A 23,986-nucleotide genomic window follows, 5' to 3' on the forward strand; every position below is an offset into this window, starting at 1 on the left:
AGCTTGCTAGTAAATAAATAATCAACTAAGATTGGTGTGGTAAACTCATTGGTGAAGCCCGGGTCCGTGCAGATTCCCGGATTATGCGACGTTCAGAATGAGACTGTAGAGGAAATTGATTAATTTAGCGACTGTTGTAAAATCGATATTCTGATATCCTTTGAGTTAATTTGGGAAATAGAAACTCAATCAAAATACTGTTCCCATGGTGCCCCAGGTTGATGAGTTAATAATTGCTTGATTCATCGCTTAATTCATTTAATCACGCAATTATAAACCGTTAATCATTCGATGAGCAACAGTCGTCACATTAACTAATACAACGTCACGACAACTCCTTAACATTGCACTGTGAAGGCAGTACAGTCGACACACTCTAAAGCCAAGGCCACTGTTTAAATTCAGCCCCGAGGGCTGGACAGAGGAGAGCCAACATGGTAACTTAGTCTATCTCCAGGGACCTGAACCATACAGCATCGGACCAAACACCCCAGCACAGCCTCAAAGCCATAGCCACAATCGGCCATTTCAACAGCCTGAACCTTTCACTTTGTTTGGTAAGCTAAGGGATTGGCTGGCGAAATGTAACCACACTCAAATTCATAGACAGAGCTATGGATGCAAGGATTGACAGTCATAAGATTGGCATGATAGTAATATTTACAAACCATCGAACCAGCCAACCAGTCAAGCCCACGCCAGGTGAATGTGTTCTTCCATCATGAGGCCAGCAGTTTAACAGCCCTGGCTTACTCTGTCTGAGCTAACGCATTGAAGGGAGTCATTTTAGTGGGCAGATGAGCAGCTATTTCCCCGTCTGTCCCTGTCAGGGTGGTGAGCAGCGTGAGGAGGAGTAACGGGGGTTTGATAGACGGGCGCAAGGCAGATTTAATACCAACTACAGGAAAAGGGGGATGAACCTTGACAGCTCCATTGAATACAATAGCCGCCAACAATCACAATAACACTCTCTCTCGTATAATTACTCATGCCCTCTGATGCTCCTTCATTCCCAGTGGGACACATTACAAAGGATGTTTGGGAGGATTTGTACAGGGCTAAGCAGAATTGCCATCATTATACTGATGTTGATAAACAAGGATGGAGTAATCACATTCGACGTAACTTTAATTAAGATTGTCTCTTCGGTTACGACTCTTTGGTTACGGGTTCGACCCAATGGGGCGTTATTCTTCTAGGTCTTCTAGGGAAACAGAAACCAGGTGGATATCTGGGCTTAACCTTGAGCAGCAGAAACGAAGTAGGAAATTGACGTGATCAATCTTCCCTGGCGCACTAACACGTCTTTTCATCCCGGGTGTTAAGCGTCTGTGGGCGTCTCTTCTTCTCCTATGATTGTTTTTACTTTATTTGCAAGTTCAAGCTCATCAGTCTTCTGGCCGGCTGTATGGGGGAGGAGGAACAATCTCATCACGTTGTAATTACAGCCCCCAGCACCGAGACGAATGCTGCAGCTCCCGGATACAACAGCCTGCTTTTGGGACACAAATATGATTTCTGCCGCTTCTTCCTCTCGCTCTACCCCAGAAAGTCATTAAGAAATCAAATAAAGGGCAAAGGAAAGCCGGTTAGAGCGCTGCGTTGGTGGGGCGGATGGGGGCCCTAAAACGGAGCACAGCTGACACTTCGGGTGCTCCTGATATTTGGATGAGAGATAGCACAGTGAAAGACCACATAACTATACCATTACACAACAAAAAGTGAACTTATTATTCCATAAGTTGAAGTAAAACCTGTTGCTGTATTTATGAAGAATGCCTGAGTAGCAAATGTCTTTGTTTTGGAAAAAGTTCATATGAACAAATCATGGCTAAGAGCCAGCCATTGATGCAAGAAAACAGTACAAACTATTGAACATCTAAGTTAGTCAACAAGCAACAAACAGTTTTATCAACAGCCAAAAAAACGGGTTTTCACTTCCCAGTCTCCACCCCTAAAAAGTAATTAAAAGATTGGAGTAGCATGCAGGCAGGCGGCCTAATTCCTTGAAGGACAAGTCATCACGTCTGAACTGATGGGAATGAAACACGTCCCCACTCGGTTTCACAGACAGAACAAACCGTGTCCCCATACAGCCCATCCATTCTCCCCCATGTGGACTCACAGCACTACATCTCCTGAGCTGTCAGGGGAAGGCTGGGGGCCAATGGACAACCCACTTGATCACACTCATTAATTGGCCACCTGACAGCCAGAAAAACACACACAGACAGAAACACACACATGCATGCGTGGGCACATGCACAAACACACATGCAGCCACAAACACACACACACACACACACACACACACACACACACACACACACACACACACACACACACACACACACACACACACACACACACACACACACACACACACACACACACACACACACACACACACACTGATGATGGCGACCTGCTCAGGCTATGACACATTATTTCCCAATGTCTTGAAAGAAAGTGGGCTGTATAGACACATCACAGCCACTTCATTGCCCTATTATGCCCAATGGAATCAAACTCAACTGAACAAGCACTGACATCCATCACTACTGCATGGACCTCCAATTAGTCACCCTGGGCCTCCAATTAGTCACCCTGGGCCTCCAATTAGTCACCCTGGGCCTCCAATTAGTCACCCTGGGCCTCCAATTAGTCACCCTGGGCCTCCAATTAGTCACCCTGGGCCTCCAATTAGTCACCCTGGGCCTCCAATTAGTCACCCTGGGCCTACAATAATCACCCTGGGCCTACAATTAGTCACCATGGGCCTCCAATTAGTCACCCTGGGCCTCCAATTAGTCACCCTGGGCCTACAATAATCACCCTGGGCCTACAATTAGTCACCTTGGGCCTCCAATTAGTCACCCTGGGCCTACAATTAGTCACCCTGGGCCTACAATTAGTCACCCTAGGCCTACAATTAGTCACCCTGGGCCTCCAATTAGTCACCCTGGGCCTACAATTAGTCACCCTGGGCCTCCAATTAGTCACCCTGGGCCTACAATAATCACCCTGGGCCTACAATTAGTCACCCTGGGCCTCCAATTAGTCACCCTGGGCCTCCAATTAGTCACCCTGGGCCTACAATAATCACCCTGGGCCTACAATTAGTCACCCTGGGCCTCCAATTAGTCACCCTGGGCCTCCAATTAGTCACCCTGGGCCTACAATTAGTCACCCTAGGCCTACAATTAGTCACCCTGGGCCTACAATTAGTCACCCTGGGCCTACAATTAGTCACCCTGGGCCTACAATTAGTCACCCTGGGCCTCCAATTAGTCACCCTGGGCCTACTATTAGTCACCCTGGGCCTACAATTAGTCACCCTGGGCCTACAATTAGTCACCCTGGGCCTCCAATTAGTCACCCTGGGCCTCCAATTAGTCACCCTGGGCCTACAATTAGTCACCCTGGGCCTACAATTAGTCACCCTGGGCCTATAATTAGTCACCCTGGGCCTACAATTAGTCACCCTGGGCCTACAATTAGTCAGCCTGGGCCTACAATTAGTCACCCTGGGCCTCCAATTAGTCACCCTGGGCCTCCAATTAGTCATCCTGGGCCTACAATTAGTCACCCTGGGCCTACAATTAGTCACCCTGGGCCTACAATTAGTCACCCTGGGCAAGGTAGACATATTTCCATGTAGCCTACAGTGGAGCCATACGACACCATGGTGAACCCATGGTGAAACAGAGACTGCTATTGCTGTGGTCAGTAAATGCTGTGGTCAGTAAATACTGTGTTGAGCTCCTCTGTGGAGATGGATGGAACAAGGAAATCATGCTTTGACACTGGATGGTCCGTTAGCCTGATAAAGAGCATTATGGAGTCTGAAGCACTCCACTGACAGTAATGGCCGTTGATTTATGGCCCTGACTTGCCCTCCGCAGTGAAAGCCAATTCATATTCTACTGACAGAGCTAACCTGGAGGTATCAAGAGGAATGGCTGGGGGGAAATTAGCATGGCTTCCAGTGGTGGACGGATCATCTCTCGAGATCAATGGATTCCCAATGAATCAAGGTGAAGATGCTGCTAGTTAGAAGAGATATAAGGCTTTAAACCGCCGTAGCATGGCAGTGTGATATCATGACTGTGGTGTTAACGGTGGGAAGCAGGGAGCTGATTACATTAGCTTGCATAATGTAGGCTGAAATCACAGTTAGTCACTGGCTGCATGTATTTCTTAGTGAACTACACCCTCTACTGGACATTTGTGTTCATCACATCACTCACTGGCATAGCATCTCCCATATACACCCATGATCTCTATGTTCTAGCTACCAGGTAAGAATGTGCTTGTCCTTCAACCTTACATTAAATATCAATTTTTCTAGTTCAATTGATTAACTTTTCAGATAAGGACAGACAAGCTGAATATTTTTAATACAGCAGAAAAGGATACCTACAATTTAATACAGCAGAAAAGGAAACCTACAATTTAATACAGCAGAAAAGGATACCTACAATTTAATACAGCAGAAAAGGATACCTATAATTTAATACAGGAGAAAAGGATACCTACAATTTAATACAGCAGAAAAGGAAACCTACAATTTAATACAGCAGAAAAGGAAACCTACAATTTAATACAGCAGAAAAGGAAACATTTTAAAACAAATGTTAACATATATCCTTAAAAAAATACTAATTAGTCATGAAGTAAGTTGCCCATTGAGACTAGACATTTATTACCTGCCAATAATATTACATGTTATAGAAATCACATCCATGTGTATTACTCAATTCATACAGTAGATGGCAGAATCACCTAACAATGAAAACCCTCAATGTTAACTATGAACTCTTGTAGGAGACTGCAGCGAGAGACATCTCCAGGAAGAGAAGAGCCTCAAGTGGCTCTGTTTTCAATACAAGCCCATTCTCAACAGGCACAAGGAATAGCAAAATCACAACCTTACCCCAAGAAAAACTGTATCAAACCGAACGTGTTTCATTAAAATGATATCAATCCTAACAGCATCCGCCCTGCATCTAGCATACACACTTCACATCAGTCTTCACATCAGTCCATTCAGCCCTGTGCTGTAGCAAAGGAGGACTTGGGGAATAGTGACAGCCTGATCCACCCTGCAGAATCTATCAGGGACTGTCTTGTCCACTGAGTCTGCACAACAGCAACCAATCAGTACACAGCAGTCTCCCTGACCAGGCCTTGACATCAGGAGGAGCAGATCAGAACTGAATGTCTCACTGTGGGAACAGCCCTGTGCAACACCATACATATTATCCTTCTGGTAACCATAGTCCCTAGCAGTGTAGTGGATTACACCATCCTTCAACAACCTGTAGGTAGGTAGAGGGGAATGGAGGAGGCATGTACTCCTGTCTCAGCCTTCAGTAATTATCCTGCAATAGTTTGTGTCGGGGGTTAGGGTCAGTCTGTTATATCTGGAGTATTTCTCCTGTCTTATCCGGTGTCCTGTGTGAATTTAAGTATGCTCTCTCTAATTCTCTCTCTCTCTCTTCTCTCGGAGGACCTGAGTCCTGGGACCATGCCTCAGGACTACCTGGCCTGATGACTCCTTGCTGTCCCCAGTCCACCTGGTCGTGCTGCTGCTCCAGTTTCAACTCTTCTACCTGCTGCTATGGAACCCTGACCTGTTCACCGGACGTGCTTCCTTGTCCCGGACCTGCTGTTTTCGACTCTCTCTCTCTACCGCACCTGCTGTCTCCAACCTTGAATGATCGGCTATGAAAAGCCGATCATGGCCATGTTTTGTTATAATCTCCACCTGGCACAGCCAGAAGAGGACTGGACACCCCTCAGAGCCTGGTTCCTCTCCAGGTTTCCTCCTAGGTTCCTGCCTTTCTAGGGAGTTTTTCCAAGCCACCATGCTTCTACATCTGCATTGCTTGCTGTTTGGGGTTTTAGGCTGGGTTTCTGTACAGCTCTTTGTGACATCAGCTGATGTAAAAAGGGCTTTATAGATATATTTGAATGATTGACTTCAACCTGTAGGTAGAGGGGAATGGAGGAGGCACTACAACCTGTAGGTAGAGGAGAATGGAGGAGGCACTACAACCTGTAGGTAGAGGGGAATGGAGGAGGCACTACAACCTGTAGGTAGAGGGGAATGGAGGAGGCACTACAACCTGTAGGTAGAGGGGAATGGAGGAGGCACTACAACCTGTAGGTAGAGGGGAATGGAGGAGGCACTACAACCTGTAGGTAGAGGGGAATGGAGGAGGCACTACAACCTGTAGGTAGAGGGGAATGGAGGAGGCACTACAACCTGTAGGTAGAGGAGAATGGAGGAGGCACTACAACCTGTAGGTAGAGGGGAATGGAGGAGGCACTACAACCTGTAGGTAGAGGGGAATGGAGGAGGCACTACAACCTGTAGGTAGAGGAGAATGGAGGAGGCACTACAACCTGTAGGTAGTGGGGAATGGAGGAGGCACTACAACCTGTAGGTAGAGGAGAATGGAGGAGACACTACAACCTGTAGGTAGAGGGGAATGGAGGAGGCACTACAACCTGTAGGTAGAGGGGAATGGAGGAGGCACTACAACCTGTAGGTAGAGGGGAATGGAGGAGGCACTACAACCTGTAGGTAGAGGGGAATGGAGGAGGCACTACAACCTGTAGGTAGAGGGGAATGGAGGAGGCACTACAACCTGTAGGTAGAGGGGAATGGAGGAGGCACTACAACCTGTAGGTAGAGGGGAATGGAGGAGGCACTACAACCTGTAGGTAGAGGGGAATGGAGGAGGCACTACAACCTGTAGGTAGAGGGGAATGGAGGAGGCACTACAACCTGTAGGTAGAGGAGAATGGAGGAGGCACTACAACCTGTAGGTAGAGGGGAATGGAGGAGGCACTACAACCTGTAGGTAGAGGGGAATGGAGGAGGCACTACAACCTGTAGGTAGAGGGGAATGGAGGAGGCACTACAACCTGTAGGTAGAGGGGAATGGAGGAGGCACTACAACCTGTAGGTAGAGGGGAATGGAGGAGGCACTACAACCTGTAGGTAGAGGAGAATGGAGGAGGCACTACAACCTGTAGGTAGAGGGGAATGGAGGAGGCACTACAACCTGTAGGTAGAGGGGTATGGAGGAGGCACTACAACCTGTAGGTAGAGGGGAATGGAGGAGGCACTACAACCTGTAGGTAGAGGAGAATGGAGGAGGCACTACAACCTGTAGGTAGAGGAGAATGGAGGAGGCACTACAACCTGTAGGTAGAGGGGAATGGAGGAGGCACTACAACCTGTAGGTAGAGGGGTATGGAGGAGACACTACAACCTGTAGGTAGAGGGGAATGGAGGAGGCACTACAACCTGTAGGTAGAGGGGAATGGAGGAGGCACTACAACCTGTAGGTAGAGGGGAATGGAGGAGGCACTACAACCTGTAGGTAGAGGGGAATGGAGGAGGCACTACAACCTGTAGGTAGAGGGGTATGGAGGAGGCACTACAACCTGTAGGTAGAGGAGAATGGAGGAGGCACTACAACCTGTAGGTAGAGGGGAATGGAGGAGGCACTACAACCTGTAGGTAGAGGGGAATGGAGGAGGCACTACAACCTGTAGGTAGAGGGGAATGGAGGAGGCACTACAACCTGTAGGTAGAGGAGAATGGAGGAGGCACTACAACCTGTAGGTAGAGGAGAATGGAGGAGGCACTACAACCTGTAGGTAGAGGAGAATGGAGGAGGCACTACAACCTGTAGGTAGAGGAGAATGGAGGAGGCACTACAACCTGTAGGTAGAGGGGAATGGAGGAGGCACTACAACCTGTAGGTAGAGGAGAATGGAGGAGGCACTACAACCTGTAGGTAGAGGGGTATGGAGGAGGCACTACAACCTGTAGGTAGAGGGGAATGGAGGAGGCACTACAACCTGTAGGTAGAGGGGAATGGAGGAGGCACTACAACCTGTAGGTAGAGGGGAATGGAGGAGGCACTACAACCTGTAGGTAGAGGGGAATGGAGGAGGCACTACAACCTGTAGGTAGAGGGGTATGGAGGAGACACTACAACCTGTAGGTAGAGGGGAATGGAGGAGGCACTACAACCTGTAGGTAGAGGGGAATGGAGGCTCCTGCTCCATGCAGGGCTGTGGATCTTGGGTTGTATGACCGAGTAAGTGTGCGTACATCAGAGGGTGTCAGCTCTTTGAGTGGAGGAGAGAATGAAAATCTCTCTCTCTCTCTCTCTCTCTCTCTCTCTCTCTCTCTCTCTGTGTGTGTGTGTGTGAACTCTGAGAGGGACAATAGTATCTGAGGGGAGAGACAGCTGCCAATCAGCAGGCTACAGCCACCCTCTGTAAGAGAGACTAGACTGACTGTGCGTCAGTGTGCACTCCCATGCAGTGATGTGCAAGTGAGTGTCTACATCAAACCTTTTGTGTAAAATAGAGCAATATAATATTCTACATGAAATACACCACCATTGCTGTATACAAAAATCACCAAATCCACTGTATACAAATCAAACGCTGCACGGTTCCCTTCTATCAGCATCATCTGCTGCAGTGATTAAGTACCATAACACTTAGTCTCCCTCTGGACAAATGGTGGACAAACATTGGCGCTGCTCCCACCCCTGGCATTGGCTCAAACAAAAATACGGTTGTCTCCGCTTTCGCCTGCGTGGAAATGAGGCAGCAAATGACCTTTAGCAATGTGACATTTCACAGCCCCGCACTACGACATGGGAACGCTACTGAGGGGACAAGAGTGTGTGTGGAGTGTCGATTGTGTGTGTGTGTATGCCAGTGTGTGTCCAATGTGTACTTCTAGTCTGAGTAGGACCCAGATGCCCTGGCATTAGCAGCCAGCCAGAGCCTCTCTCTCTCTCTCTCCCTCTCTCTCTCTCTTTCTCTCTCTCTCTCTCTCTCTCTCTCTCTTGCCTCTCTCTGCCTGTACCTCACACTACCTCTCTCGCTGCCTCTGTCTCTCTCTCTCTCTCTCTCTCTCTCTCTCTTGCCTCTCTCGCTGCCTCTGTCTCTCTCTCTCTCTCTCTCTCCCTCTCTCTCTCTCTGCCTTTACCTCACACTACCTCTCTCGCTGCCTCTCCCGCTGCCTCTCTCTGCCTGTACCTTACACTACCTCTTTCTCTACCCATCTCTAGCCTCTCTCTCTCTCTCTCTACCTCTCTCTGTAGCCTCTCACTCTCTACCTCTCTCTGTAGCCTCTCACTCTAGCCTCTCGTTCTACCTCTCTCTATATATACCTCTCTCTCTCTACGTCTCCCTCTACCTCTTGCTGCTTCTCTCTCTCTCATCTGTCTCTCTCTAGCCTCTTTCTTTCTCGCTCTCTCTAGCCTCTCTTTCTCTATCCTCTCACTCTCTAGCTTCTCCCTCTAGACTCTCTACCTCTTTCTCTAGGCTCTTTCTCTTTACCTCTCTCTAGAGTCTCTCCCTAGACTCTACCTCTCTCTCTAGCCTCTCACTATACCTCACTCTCTCTCTCTTTCTCTAGGCTCTTTCTCTAGACTCTTTCTCTCTAGACTCTTTCTCTAGACTCTTTCTCTCTAGACTCTTTCTCTAGACTCTTTCTCTAGACTCTTTCTCTCCAGACTCTTTCTCTCTAGACTCTTTCTCTAGACTTTCTCTAGACTCTTTCTCTCTAGACTCTTTCTCTAGACTCTTTCTCTAGACTCTTTCTCTCTAGACTCTTTCTCTAGACTCTTTCTCTCTAGACTCTTTCTCTAGACTCTTTCTCTAGACTCTTTCTCTAGACTCTTTCTCTATAGACTCTTTCTCTAGACTCTTTCTCTAGACTCTTTCTCTCTAGACTCTTTCTCTAGACTCTTTCTCTAGACTCTTTCTCTAGACTCTTTCTCTATAGACTCTTTCTCTAGACTCTTTCTCTCCAGACTCTTTCTCTCTAGATTCTTTCTCTAGACTTTCTCTAGACTCTTTCTCTCTAGACTCTTTCTCTAGACTCTTTCTCTAGACTCTTTCTCTCTAGACTCTTTCTCTCTAGACTCTTTCTCTCTAGACTCTTTCTCTAGACTCTTTCTCTAGACTCTTTCTCTCTAGACTCTTTCTCTAGACTCTTTCTCTCTAGACTCTTTCCCTAGACTCTTTCTCTCTAGACTCTTTCCCTAGACTCTTTCTCTCTAGACTCTTTCTCTAGACTCTTTCTCTCTAGACTCTTTCTCTAGACTCTTTCTCTAGACTCTTTCTCTCTAGACTCTTTCTCTAGACTCTTTCTCTCTAGACTCTTTCTCTAGACTCTTTCTCTCTAGACTTTTTCTCTAGACTCTTTCGCTCTAGACTCTTTCTCTAGACTCTTTCTCTCTAGACTCTTTCTCTAGACTCTTTCTCTAGACTCTTTCTCTCTAGACTCTTTCTCTAGACTCTTTCTCTCTAGACTTTTTCTCTAGACTCTTTCGCTCTAGACTCTTTCTCTAGACTCTTTCTCTCTAGACTCTTTCTCTAGACTCTTTCTCTCTAGACTCTTTCTCTAGACTCTTTCTCTAGACTCTTTCTCTAGACTCTTTCTCTCTAGACTCTTTCTCTAGACTCTTTCTCTCCAGACTCTTTCTCTCTAGACTCTTTCTCTAGACTTTCTCTAGACTCTTTCTCTCTAGACTCTTTCTCTAGACTCTTTCTCTAGACTCTTTCTCTCTAGACTCTTTCTCTCTAGACTCTTTCTCTCTAGACTCTTTCTCTAGACTCTTTCTCTAGACTCTTTCTCTCTAGACTCTTTCTCTAGACTCTTTCTCTCTAGACTCTTTCTCTCTAGACTCTTTCCCTAGACTCTTTCTCTCTAGACTCTTTCCCTAGACTCTTTCTCTCTAGACTCTTTCTCTCTAGACTCTTTCTCTCTAGACTCTTTCCCTAGACTCTTTCTCTAGACTCTTTCTCAAGACTCTCTACATCCCTCTTGCCTCGCTCTCTGCCTCCCTCTGTAGCCTCTCTCTGTAGCCTCTCACTCTCTACCTCTCTCTGTATCCTCTCACTCTAGCCTCTCGTTCTACCTCTCTCTATATACCTCTCTCTCTACGTCTCCCTCTACCTTTTGCTGCCTCACTCTCTCTAGCATCTGTCTCTCTCTAACGTCTCTCTCTCTCTAACCTCTCTCTCTGTCTCTAGCCTCTCACTCTATAGACTCTCACTCTCCAGCCTAACTCGCTAGCCTCTCTCTTTAGCCTCTCACTCTCTAGCCTCTCTCTCTCTAGCCTCTCACTCTCTAGCCTCTCTCTCTGTAGCCTCTCTCTGTAGCTTCTCACTCTCTACCTCTCTGTAGCCTCTCACTCTAGCCTCTCGTTCTACCTCTCTCTCTATGTCTCCCTGCCTCTCTCTCTAGCCTCTCATTCTCCATCTCTCTGCCTCTCTCTGCCATTACCTCACACTACCTCTCTCTCTGTCTCTCTCTCTCTCTCGCTGCCTCTCTCTCTATACGTCTCCCTGCCTCTCTCTCTAGCCTCTCACTCGCCATCTCTCTGCCATTACCTCACACTACCTCTCTCTCTCGCTACCTCTCTCACTGCCTCTCTCTCTCTCGCTGCCTCTCTACTGCTCTCTAGCCTCTCTACCTCTCTCGCTGCCTCTCTACTGCTCTCTAGCCTCTCTACTGCTCTCTAGCCTCTCTACCGCTCTCTAGCCTCTCTACTGCGCTCTAGCCTCTCTACTGCTCTCTAGCCTCTCTACCGCCCTCTAGCCTCTCTACCGCTCTCTAGCCTCTCTACCTCTCTCTAGCCTCTCTACTGCTCTCTAGCCTCTCTACCTCTCTTGCTGCCTCTCTACCTCTCTCTAGCCTCTCTACCTCTCTCGCTGCCTTTCTACCTCTCTCGCTGGCTCTCTACTGCTCTCTAGCCTCTCTACTGCTCTCTAGCCTCTCTACCGCTCTCTAGCCTCTCTACCTCCCTCTAGCCTCTCTACTGCTCTCTAGCCTCTCTACTGCTCTCTAGCCTCTCTACCGCCCTCTAGCCTCTCTACTGCTCTCTAGCCTCTCTACCGCTCTCTAGCCTCTCTACTGCTCTCTAGCCTCTCTACCGCCCTCTAGCCTCTCTACTGCTCTCTAGCCTCTCTACCGCTCTCTAGCCTCTCTACCGCTCTCTAGCCTCTCTACTGCTCTCTAGCCTCTCTACCGCTCTCTAGCCTCTCTACTGCTCTCTAGCCTCTCTACTGCTCTCTAGCCTCTCTACTGCTCTCTAGCCTCTCTACCGCTCTCTAGCCTCTCTACTGCTCTCTAGCCTCTCTACTGCTCTCTAGCCTCTCTACCGCTCTCTAGCCTCTCTACTGCTCTCTAGCCTCTCTACTGCTCTCTAGCCTCTCTACCGCTCTCTAGTCTCTCTACCGCTCTCTAGCCTCTCTACCTCTCTCGCTGCCTCTCTACTGCTCTCTAGCCTCTCTACCGCTCTCTAGCCTCTCTACCTCGCTCTAGCCTCTCTACCTCTCTCGCTGCCTTTCTACCTCTCTCTAGCCTCTCTACCTCTCTTGCTGCCTCTCTACTGCTCTCTAGCCTCTCTACCGCTCTCTAGCCTCTCTACCGCTCTCTAGACTCTCTCCCGCCCTCTAGCCTCTCTATCTCTCTCTAGCCTCTCTCCCTCTTTCGCTGCCTCAACTGCTCTCTAGCCTCTCTACCGCTCTCTAGCCTCTCTACCTCGCTCTAGCCTCTCTACCTCTCTCGCTGCCTTTCTACCTCTCTCTAGCCTCTCTACCTCTCTTGCTGCCTCTCTACTGCTCTCTAGCCTCTCTACCGCTCTCTAGCCTCTCTACCACTCTCTAGACTCTCTACCGCTCTCTAGGCTCCCTCGGCTCTAGGCTCGCTCTCTCTAGCCTCTCTCTCTCTAGCCTCTCTCTCTCTAGACTCTCTACCTCCCTCTAGTCTCGCTCTAGCCTCTCTCTCTCTAGCATCTCTCTCTCTAGCCTCTCTCTCTAGCATCTCTCTCTCTAGCCTCTCTCTCTAGACTCTCTCTCTCTAGACTCTCGCTCTCTAGACTCTCTCTCTCTAGACTCTCTCTAGACTCTCTACCTCCCTCTAGCCTCGGTCTAGCCTCTCGTTCTGCCTCTCTCTCTATACATCTCTCTCTACATCTCCCTCTACCTCGTGCTGCCTCTGTCTCTAGCCTTTTTCTCTCTACATCTCCCATTCTACCTCTTGCTGGCTCTGTCTCTAGCCTTTCTCTCTAGCCTCTTTCTCTAGCCTCTCTCTCTAGCCTAACTCTGGCCTAACTCTCTAGCCTCTCTCTCTAGCCTCTCTCTCTAGCCTCTCTTTCTAGCCTAACTCTCTAGACTAACTCTCTAGCCTCTCTCTCTCTAGCATAACTCTCTAGCCTCTCTCTCCAGCCTCTCTCTCTCTAATCTCTCTCTCTCTAGCCTCTCTCTCTAGCCTCTCACTCTAGCCTAACTCTCTAGACTAACTCTCTAGCCTCTCTCTCTAGCCTCTCTCTCTAGCCTCTCTCTCTCTAGCCTAACTCTCTAGACTAACTCTCTAGCCTCTCTCTCCAGCCTCTCTCTCTCTAATCTCTCTCTCTCTAATCTCTCTCTCTCTAATCTCTCTCTCTCTCTAATCTCTCTCTCTCTAGCCTCTCTCTCTAGCCTAACTCTCTAGCCTCTCGCTCTAGCCTCTCTCTCTCTAGCCTAACTCTCTAGCCTAACTCTCTAGCCTCTCTCTCTAGCCACTCTCTCTAGCCTCTCTCTCTAGCCTCTCCCTCTAGCCTCTCTCTCTAGCCTAACTCTCTAGCCTAACTCTCTACCTCTAACCTATCTCTACCTCTCTCACTGAGCTATGGCAGTAATGAGATGCAGTACTCGCTACACTCAGTTTTCCAAATTGAAGTGTCTCCACGGGGCTCCTGTTGGCCAGGCTTCAGAGACAGAGCGCCACAGAGCCGCTTGAGCTGTAAGGCCCATAAACCACTGGGGCTGACTGACCACAGCTCAGACACGGCGACAAAGATGGAGTAAGCGAGGTAGCTGCTTCTGAGAGAGTCATTCACTCTGCATGTACGCAAGTACTCACATCTCTTTGAACAAGTAGTACAAGGCACAATAGATTGTGTGTTCTGTGTGTTGTGGACTACAATAAGTACATGTTCTGTTTGGTGTCTGTCTATATCAGACATAGCTCTTTGGTCACATACAGTAGGCCAAAGCATAGCCATTATCTGAATGTACGATAGGATTTACTGCTGTATCGTTGTCTCCCATTATTCATCAACAGAGAAAGAGTTGTTAACCTGCTGACGTAGAGAGAGATGACCAGTCCATTTGGAGAGGAAGACGGCAAACGAAGGTAATAAGAAGAGACAAAAAAATATTAGAACTTGTACTTTACAAACAACATGAGGAACGTCTCATACAGCTTCTACACACACAGCAACATGAGGAACGTCTCATACAGCTTCTACACACACAACAACATGAGGAACGTCTCATACAGCTTCTACACACACAACAACATGAGGAACGTCTCATACAGCTTCTACACACACAACAACATGAGGAACGTCTCATACAGCTTCTACACACACAACAACATGAGGAACGTCTCATACAGCTTCTACACACACAACAACATGAGGAACGTCTCATACAGCTTCTACACACACAACAACATGAGGAACGTCTCATACAGCTTCTACACACACAACAACATGAGGAACGTCTCATACAGCTTCTACACACACAACAACATGAGGAACGTCTCATACAGCTTCTACACACACAACAACATGAGGAACGTCTCATACAGCTTCTACACACACAACAACATGAGGAACGTCTCATACAGCTTCTACACACACAACAACATGAGGAACGTCTCATACAGCTTCTACACACACAACAACATGAGGAACGTCTCATACAGCTTCTACACACACAACAACATGAGGAACGTCTCATACAGCTTCTACACACACAACAACATGAGGAACGTCTCATACAGCTTCTACACACACAACAACATGAGGAACGTCTCATACAGCTTCTACACACACAACAACATGAGGAACATCTCATACAGCTTCTACACACAACAACATGAGGAACGTCTCATACAGCTTCTACACACACAACAACATGAGGAACGTCTCATACAGCTTCTACACACACAACAACATGAGGAACATCTCATACAGCTTCTACACACAACAACATGAGGAACATCTCATACAGCTTCTACACACACAACAACATGAGGAACGTCTCATACAGCTTCTACACACACAACAACATGAGGAACGTCTCATACAGCTTCTACACACACAACAACATGAGGAACGATCTCATACAGCTTCTACACACACAACAACATGAGGAACGTCTCATACAGCTCCTACACACACACACACCCCGTACAGCTTCTACACACACAACAACATGAGGAACGATCTCATACAGCTTCTACACACACAACAACATGAGGAACGTCTCATACAGCTTCTACACACACAACAACATGAGGAACGTCTCATACAGCTTCTACACACACAACAACATGAGGAACGTCTCATACAGCTTCTACACACAACAACATGAGGACGTCTCATACAGCTTCTACACACACAACAACATGAGGAACGTCTCATACAGCTTTTACACACAACAACATGAGGAACGTCTCATACAGCTTCTACACACACAACAACATGAGGAACGTCTCATACAGCTTCTACACACACAACAACATGAGGAACGTCTCATACAGCTTCTACACACACAACAACATGAGGAACGTCTCATACAGCTTCTACACACACAACAACATGAGGAACGTCTCATACAGCTTCTACACACAAAAACATACATTGCTTCAGACACGGTGTCAAACGGCCTGCTAACAAATATGTAGGAAAGGTGTCAAAATGTCTTTAAACTTAGTGAGTCAGACCTGATTAGGTGGGTGTCAGAAGGTGTCAAAGCGATACAAGATGTACGCTGCCCTCCGTAATTGTTGGGACAGTGAAGCATTTTCTCTTATTTTGGCTCTATACTCCAAAAGTTTGGATTTGCAATCGAACAATGACTACGAGATTAAAGTACAGACTGTCAGCTTTCATTTCAGGAGTGTTCATCTATATTGGGTGGTAGCAGTGTCCCAATAATTACAGAGGGCACTGCAGATACCATGTCTGCAGATACCATGTCTGTAGATTCCATGTCTGTAGACGCCATGTCTGTAGATACCATGTCTGTAGATGCCATGTCTGTAGATACCATGTCTGTAGATACCATGTCTGTAGACACCATGTCTGTAGATACCATGTCTGTAGATACCATGTCTGTAGATGCCATGTCTGTAGATACCATGTCTGTAGACACCATGTCTGTAGATACCATGTCTGTAGACACCATGTCTGTACACGCCATGTCTGTAGAAACCATGTCTGTAGACGCCATGTCTGCAGATGCCATGTCTGTAGACGCCATGTCTGTAGACACCATGTCTGTAGACACCATGTCTGTAGATACCATGTCTGTAGATACCATGTCTGTAGACACCATGTCTGCAGATACCATGTCTGTAGATGCCATGTCTGTAGACGCCATGTCTGTAGATACATGTCTGTAGATGCCATGTCTGTAGACACCATGTCTGTAGATACCATGTCTGTAGATGCCATGTCTGTAGACGCCATGTCTGTAGACGCCATGTCTGTAGACGCCATGTCTGTAGACGCCATGACTGTAGACGCCATGTCTGTAGACGCCATGTCTGTACACGCCATGTCTGTAGAAACCATGTCTGTAGACACCATGTCTGCAGATACCATGTCTGTAGATGCCATGTCTGTAGACACCATGTCTGTAGATACCATGTCTGTAGATACCATGTCTGTAGACACCATGTCTGTAGATACCATGTCTGTAGATACCATGTCTGTAGACACCATGTCTGTAGATACCATGTCTGTAGATACCATGTCAGTAGATACCATGTCTGTAGACACCATGTCTGTAGATACCATGTCTGTAGATACCATGTCTGTAGACACCATGTCTGTAGATACCATGTCTGTAGACACCATGTCTGTAGGTACCATGTCTGTAGACACCATGTCTCTACTAAAACCACACATGAAGGATTCTTGTTGTGTTACATGTTCTTTGAACCTCAACACAACGTGAACGTATAACATGGCTGTGCATGACAGCTCTAACAGGCTTGTGTGCTCTGTTCACCTCTTTTGCATGACAACACATCCAGTAATGAGAGCAGTATGACAGAGCTGAGAGATGCATGCTGGGTAAACAGACTTGCTCGTTAACGCACACACACACACACATTTTCCTCTGGATGAGCTCACGTCCATTAGGCAACACACACATTCACAAAGACAAGTACACAGACACACACACACGGACGCAGGCACACACGCTAGGTGCACACACACACACACACACACACACACACACACACACACACACACACACACACACACACACGCACACACACACACACACACACACACTCACTCACAACACAGAGCTGCCAGCAAACGTGAACATCAAACCACATTTCAACACGAGCTGCAGAAACACAGCCAATCCTCTGGCTATAATTGAGAGATGGATCTCTCGCTCTCTTTACATATTTTTCTCCCATTTTCTCTATTTCCCTGCGTTTTGTTTTCTTTGAGATGGGATGAATCTTATGAAGATGTTTCGACGCTCCGAACGTCTCTGACATCACTGGAGACGTGTCTCTGACATCACTGGAGACGTGTCTCTGACATCACTGGAGACGTGTCTCTGACATCACTGGAGACGTGTCTCTGACATCACTGGAGACGTGTCTCTGACATCACTGGAGACGTGTCTCTGACAGAGGACGGATATCGTTGGTAGTCAGCGGCCTCGGCGGACTCCCAGAATGCCTCTGGAAGAGTCCTGTCAGCTCGGTGACATCCCAGAGAGAGAGAATAAAGAGAGAGAGACGGACTCAGCGTTCTGATCTGTCCTCATGATTCATCGTCATGGGGCAGGTTTACCAGCTGAACCTAACTAAAGATGAATCTCTGGTGGACAGACTACGTAAACATAAATGGTACTATAAATCTGTCTTTATACTAGGAGCACCGATTGATAACGAGCAGCAATAGTTCTGATGCTGGGGTTTTCCTCACTGGTTATTTGGTCAAATCCAGATTTTGCAGGTGTTAGCATCTTTCCAATTTGGGAAGGGGGGGAGAGATTTGGCCCATACACTTGCCCGTAACTTGGAATGAGAGAGGATGGAGCTCCTAGTTCTAGCATCTCTTCATCTCTTCTCTTAACATGTATGAACCCAGAACTTAATCGGCATCTGACCAATTACGCAAGACTTTAGTTCTGGGTTAACGGAGGTTAAAGATGCACTCTGGCTTAAAAACGCCTTCTCTTTTTGCCCTCAGAGACTTTGTTTGTGACTGCTGGTTGGGTTGGTGGACAGGAACATGGAACAGAGTGTCCACCCAGTACAGAAGGGAATGGATGGAGAGTACGGAACCAGCTGGCGTGAGGGAATGTGAGCTGATTTGACCTCTCAGACAAAGTTGCTGTGTGGCTTTAGGGACTGCTGGTTGTCACGCAGCCTCTCTCAATCACTGCTTCTCTCTCTCTGTATCTGTCTCTCTCTGTCATTCGCTTTCATCCCCTCTCTCTCTCTCTCTCTCTCTCTCTCTCTCTCTCTCTCTCTCTCTCTCTCTAGGGACTGCTTGTTGTCACGCAAGCCTCTCTCGCTCTCTATCTCTCTGTATCCATCTACCTCTCTGTATCTGTCTCTCTCTCTCTCTCTGTCGGTCTTGTCTGTCACTTTTTTCTGTCTTTCTCTTTCTATCTCTGGGATGGACAGAGGGGGATGGGGAAGGAGGAGCGATAACCATGAGAGGTTCCACAGACGGCCACCGGACGGAGACAAACACAGTGTTGAGTTTGAGCAAGTGCTCAGAGGGTTCTACTCATCCCTGTCTCTATCGCAGGTGTGATGATGATGTAATCATCCTCGTGGAGGGTTCAGGTGTGTGTTTTCACTGTGAGTCGCCAGCCTGTCGCCCTGTCCGATCACAGTGGCAGACACAGAGGCTGAACAGGCATGAGTCTCTTCCCTCAAGACCTTTTGGTCCATCTCTCTCGAGTGACTGTCTACACAGGGACAGGCCATCGTACTCATCACACACACAGACGCACAGTCCCACATCCCTCAGGGCCGCCGATGCAGTGAGGGGAGCATCGTTACTTCGTCGGTGCCTGCCGACGGAGACGACCGTTAGGAGACAGGCGGCTCCTGCTGGCCCCGCAATGGCTCCGCTCTCTCTGTCCGATGTCTCTTAACGATAGCTCCTGTGTGCTTCTGTACACTGACACGTTTGACATTTAAATATCAATAGCCTGTATGAGCACAAACCCGGCCTGGCTTCTGGCCATTTAGGACAGGAAGTTCATATGAAAGATTCAGGACCACTGTGTGTCTACAGAGTTGTATGTGGTGTTCATGCATAAACTACTACACACAGAAGTCCATTACGATCTCAGATCATCCACTATTTAGTAGCCACAATGCATCCTATATAGCGTCATGGTAACCAGTTAGTCTAAGGGAGAAAGCGGACATGGATAGCATTAAATCACGTTTGGGATGTTGATGGACTGGATGCGTTCATTTCCTTGACTGCTTGAGTTTGCACTACCACAGAACAAACACACACACAGAGAGATGCTAGACTAGAGCATTAAGAGGGTACACACACACACACACACACACACACACACACACACACACACACACACACACACACACACACACACACACACACACACACACACACACACACACACACACACACACACACACACACACACACACACACACACACAGAGAGATGACTCCTAAGCCCAAGCAGCCAACGTCTAAATGAGACAAAGCCAGTACAGTACTGTATGTCTTTGTTGAGGAGAGATGTGCTGGCTTGGCTCCTATACTGAGATGACATCACTCCTTGGCATCCAGCTCCAGGGAGACTGTGGTGCCTGGGCCAGGGTGATGATCAACCAATCACAGAGAGAGACTGTGTGTGTGTTGGGGGGAGTCTCTGTCTCTCCAATGGCAAGAGACAGAGAGAGAGAGAGAAAAAGAGAAAGAAAGTGAGAGGAGACAGAGAAGAGAGAGACCATTGTAAATACAACCTATATTTATGTTTATTTGTTTTCCCTTTTGTACATTAACTATTTTCACATCATTACAACACTGTATATAGACATAATATGACATTTGAAATGTCTTTATTCTTTTGGAATCGGAGTATTTAGTGATAAGGAGTTATGGTAAAGACATGACAGATCAGGGTAGAGTGAGGGTAGGGTTTGAGGAATAGAGAGTAAGGGGGAAGGGAAGCTGGGAAACAGGCATTATGTAATTTGCAGGTCACAGTTGTGCAGTATGTTTGGGAAATATGGGAGGGAAGGTAGCAGAGAGTTTTGGCCCAGAATTCAGCTCATATTCAACGTGGTATCCATCTTTTTGTATTCCTTCCCTGATAAGGAGGTATTTTTGTCCATGGTGACTTGCTCGCTCTCTCTATAAACTGCTGTAGTCTTACCTCATATTGCACGCATGCACGCGCGCTCACACACCTGTCTCAGAGCATATAGCAGCAGGCAGCGTTCAGTAGAACACTTTACAAAGTCACAAGTCCCATTAGGCAGTAGCAGCAGCACTGTTGGGCAGGCAGCAGAGGTATGAAAGCACAGTGGATTACGTGAACTCATTACCCTCAGTGGATGACTCATCTTTTCCTCCACCTCATCTCCATAGGCATTCTGACATGGTGTTTAGGGAAGCAGTGAACATAGTGGGCTGACTGGGGAACGGGTGGGACGTATTTGCAAAGCCATAGAAAAGAAGACAGGTCAGAAGTCAATCTTAGAACAGATGAGAGATGCATGCCTGGTAATATGTTGTGGTTGTGGTGGTAGTGATGGTGGTGGTAGTGATGGTGGTGATGGTGGTGGTAGTGGTACTAGTGATAGTGGTGGTAGTGGTGGTAGTAGTGATGATGATGGTGGTGGTAGTAGTGGTAGTGGTGATGATGATGATGGTGGTGGTAGTGGTAGTAGTGGTAGTGGTGGTAGTGGTGGTGATGGTAGTGATGGTGGTTGTACTAGTGGTATTGGAGATGATGGTGGTGGTAGTGGTAGTGATGATGATGATGGTGGTGATAGTAGTGGTAGTGGTAGTGATGATGATGATGATGGTGGTGGTAGTAGTGTTAGTGGTGATGATGATGTGGTGGTAGTGGTAGTAGTGGTAGTGGTGGTAATGATGGTGGTGGTGGTAGTAGTGGTGGTGGTAGTGATGGTAGTGGTGGTGGTAGCGATGGTAGTGATGGTGGTGGTAGTGGTGGTAGTGGTGGTGGTGGTAGTAGTAGTGGTAGTGGTGATAATGGTGGTGGTAGTGATGGTAGTGGTGGTGGTGGTAGTAGTGATGGAGGTAGCAGTGATGGTAGTGGTGGTGGTGATGGTAGTGGTGGTGATGGTGGTGGTAGTGGTGGTAGTGATGGTAGTGGTGGTAGTAGTGGTGATGATGATGGTGGTAGTGGTGGTGATGGTGGTGGTAGTGGTGGTAGTGACGGTAGTGATGGTGGGGGTGGTAGTAGTGGTGATGATGATGGTGGTAGTGTTGGTGGTAGTGGTGATGATGATGGTGGTGGTAGGGATGGTGGTAGTGGTAGTGATGGTGGTGGTGGTAGTAGTGGTGATGATGATGGTGGTAGTGGTGATGATGGTGGTGGTGGTAGTGGTGGTGGTGGTGGTGGTAGTGATGGTGATGGTGATAGTGGTGGTGGTGGTAGTGGTGGTGACAGTGATGGTGGTAGTGATGGTGGATGTGGTGGTGGTAGTGATGGTGGTGGTGGTGATAGTGATGGTGGTAGTGGTGGTGGTAGTGGTGATGATGGTGGTAGTGGTGGTGGTGGTAGTGGTGGTGGTGGTAGTGATGGTAGTGGTGATGATGGTGGTGGTAGCAGTGGTAGTGATGGTAGTGGTGGTGGTGGTAGTGATGGTAGTGGTAGTAGTGATGGTGGTAGTGGTGGTGGTGGTAGTGATGGTAGTGGTGGTGGTGGTAGTGGTGATGATGGTGGTGGTAGTAATGGTGGTAGTGATGGTGGCAGTGATGGTAGTAGTGGTGGTAGTAGTGATGTTAGTAGTGGTGGTAGTGATGGTGGTAGTGGTGATGATGGTGGTGGTAGTAGTGGTGGTGGTGGTGGTGGTGGTAGTGGTGATAGTGGCGGTGGTGGTAGTGGTAGTGATTGTGGTGGTGGTGGTGGTGATGGTGGTAGTTGTGGTGGTAGTGGTACTAGTAGTGATGGTAGTGGTGGTGGTGGTAGTGATGGTAGTGGTAGTAGTGATGGTGGTAGTAGTGATGGTAGTGGTGGTGGTGGTAGTGATGGTAGTGGTGGTGGTGGTAGTGGTGATGATGGTGGTGGTAGTAATGGTGGTAGTGATGGTGGCAGTGATGGTAGTAGTGGTGGTAGTAGTGATGTTAGTAGTGGTGGTAGTGATGGTGGTAGTGGTGATGATGGTGGTGGTAGTAGTGGTGGTGGTGGTGGTGGTAGTGGTGATAGTGGCGGTGGTGGTAGTGGTAGTGATTGTGGTGGTGGTGATGGTGGTAGTGGTGGTGGTAGTGGTAGTAGTGGTGATGGTAGTGGTGGTGATGGTGGTAGTGGTGATAGTGGTGGGGATGGTGGTAGTGGTGGTAGTGATGGTGGTGGTGATGGTAGTGGTGATGATGGTGGTGGTAGTGATGGTGGTAGTCGTGGTGGTAGTGATGGTAGTAGTGGTAGTAGTGATGGTGGTAGTAGTGGTGGTGGTGGTAGTGGTGGTGGTGGTGATGGTAGTGGTGATGATGGTGGTGGTAGTGATGGTGGTAGTGGTGGTGGTAGTAGTGATGGTAGTGATGGTGGTAGTGGTGATGATGGTGGTGGTAGTAGTGGTGGTGGTGGTAGTGGTGGTGGTAGTGGTGGTGATGGTAGTGGTGATGATGGTGGTAGTAGTGGTGGTGGTGGTACTGGTGATAGTGGCAGGGGTGGTCGTGGTAGTGATTGTGGTGGTGGTGGTGGTGGTGGTGGTGATGATGGTGGTAGTGGTGGTGGTAGTGGTAGTAGTGGTGATGGTAGTGGTGGTGATGGTGGTAGTGGTGGTAGTGGTGGGGATGGTGGTAGTGGTGGTAGTGATGGTGGTGGTGGTTGTGGTGGTGGTGGAAGTAGTGGTGGTTATAGTGATGGTGGCAGTGATAGTGATGGTGGTAGTGATAGTGATGGTGGTTGTGATAGTGGTGGTGATAGTGATGGTGGTAGTGGTGGTGGTAGTGGTAGTAATGGTGGTGATGATGGTGGTGGTGGTGGTAGTGATGGTAGTAGTGGTGATGATGGTGGTAGTGGTGGTAGTGGTGATGATGGTAGTGGTAGTGATGGTAGTGGTGATGATGGTGGTGGTAGTGATGGTGGTAGTGATGGTAGTGGTGGTGGTGGTAGTAGTGATGGTAGTGGTGGTGGTGGTAGTGATGGTAGTGGTGATGATGGTGGTGGTAGTGGTGGTGGTGGTAGTAGTGGTGATGATGGTGGTGGTAGTGGTGGTGGTAGTAGTGATGGTAGTAGTGGTGGTAGTGATGGTGGTAGTGGTGATGATGGTGGTGGTAGTAGTGGTGGTGGTGGTAGTGGTGGTGATGGTAGTGGTGGTGATGGTAGTGGTGATGATGGTGGTGGTAGTGATGGTAGTGGTGGTGGTGGTAGTGATGGTAGTGGTGATGATGGTGGTGGTAGCAGTGGTAGTGATGGTAGTGGTGGTGGTGGTAGTGATGGTAGTGGTGGTGGTAGTAGTAGTGATGGTAGTGGTGGTGGTGGTGGTGATGGTAGTGGTGATGGTAGTAGTGATGGTAGTAGTGGTGGTGGTGGTAGTGGTGATGGTGGTGATGGTAGTGGTGATGATGGTGGTGGTAGTGATGGTGGTAGTGGTGGTGGTAGTAGTGATGGTAGTAGTGGTGGTAGTGATGGTGGTAGTGGTGATGATG

General features: G+C 48.0%; 2 protein-coding genes across 3 annotated transcripts in view; both read right to left on the minus strand.

The window, feature by feature from the left end:
• ppfia2 (PTPRF interacting protein alpha 2) overlaps window positions 1-23,986 on the minus strand; it is a 242,839-nt gene that overhangs the window by 176,818 nt on the left and 42,035 nt on the right. The gene's annotated exons all lie outside the window — the stretch shown is intronic.
• On the minus strand, window positions 20,312-21,882 carry LOC145861456 (uncharacterized; the record flags this gene model as incomplete). The annotated part of the gene is made up of 1 exon (XM_082964368.1): window positions 20,312-21,882. A coding segment is annotated over one exon (1,053 nt), but the record flags the coding sequence as incomplete, so codon positions are not given.

This window comes from Salmo salar, chromosome 17 (genome assembly GCF_965601325.2).
Source record: "Salmo salar chromosome 17, fSalSal1, whole genome shotgun sequence".
In the NCBI taxonomy this organism is placed as follows: Eukaryota; Metazoa; Chordata; class Actinopteri; order Salmoniformes; family Salmonidae; genus Salmo; species Salmo salar.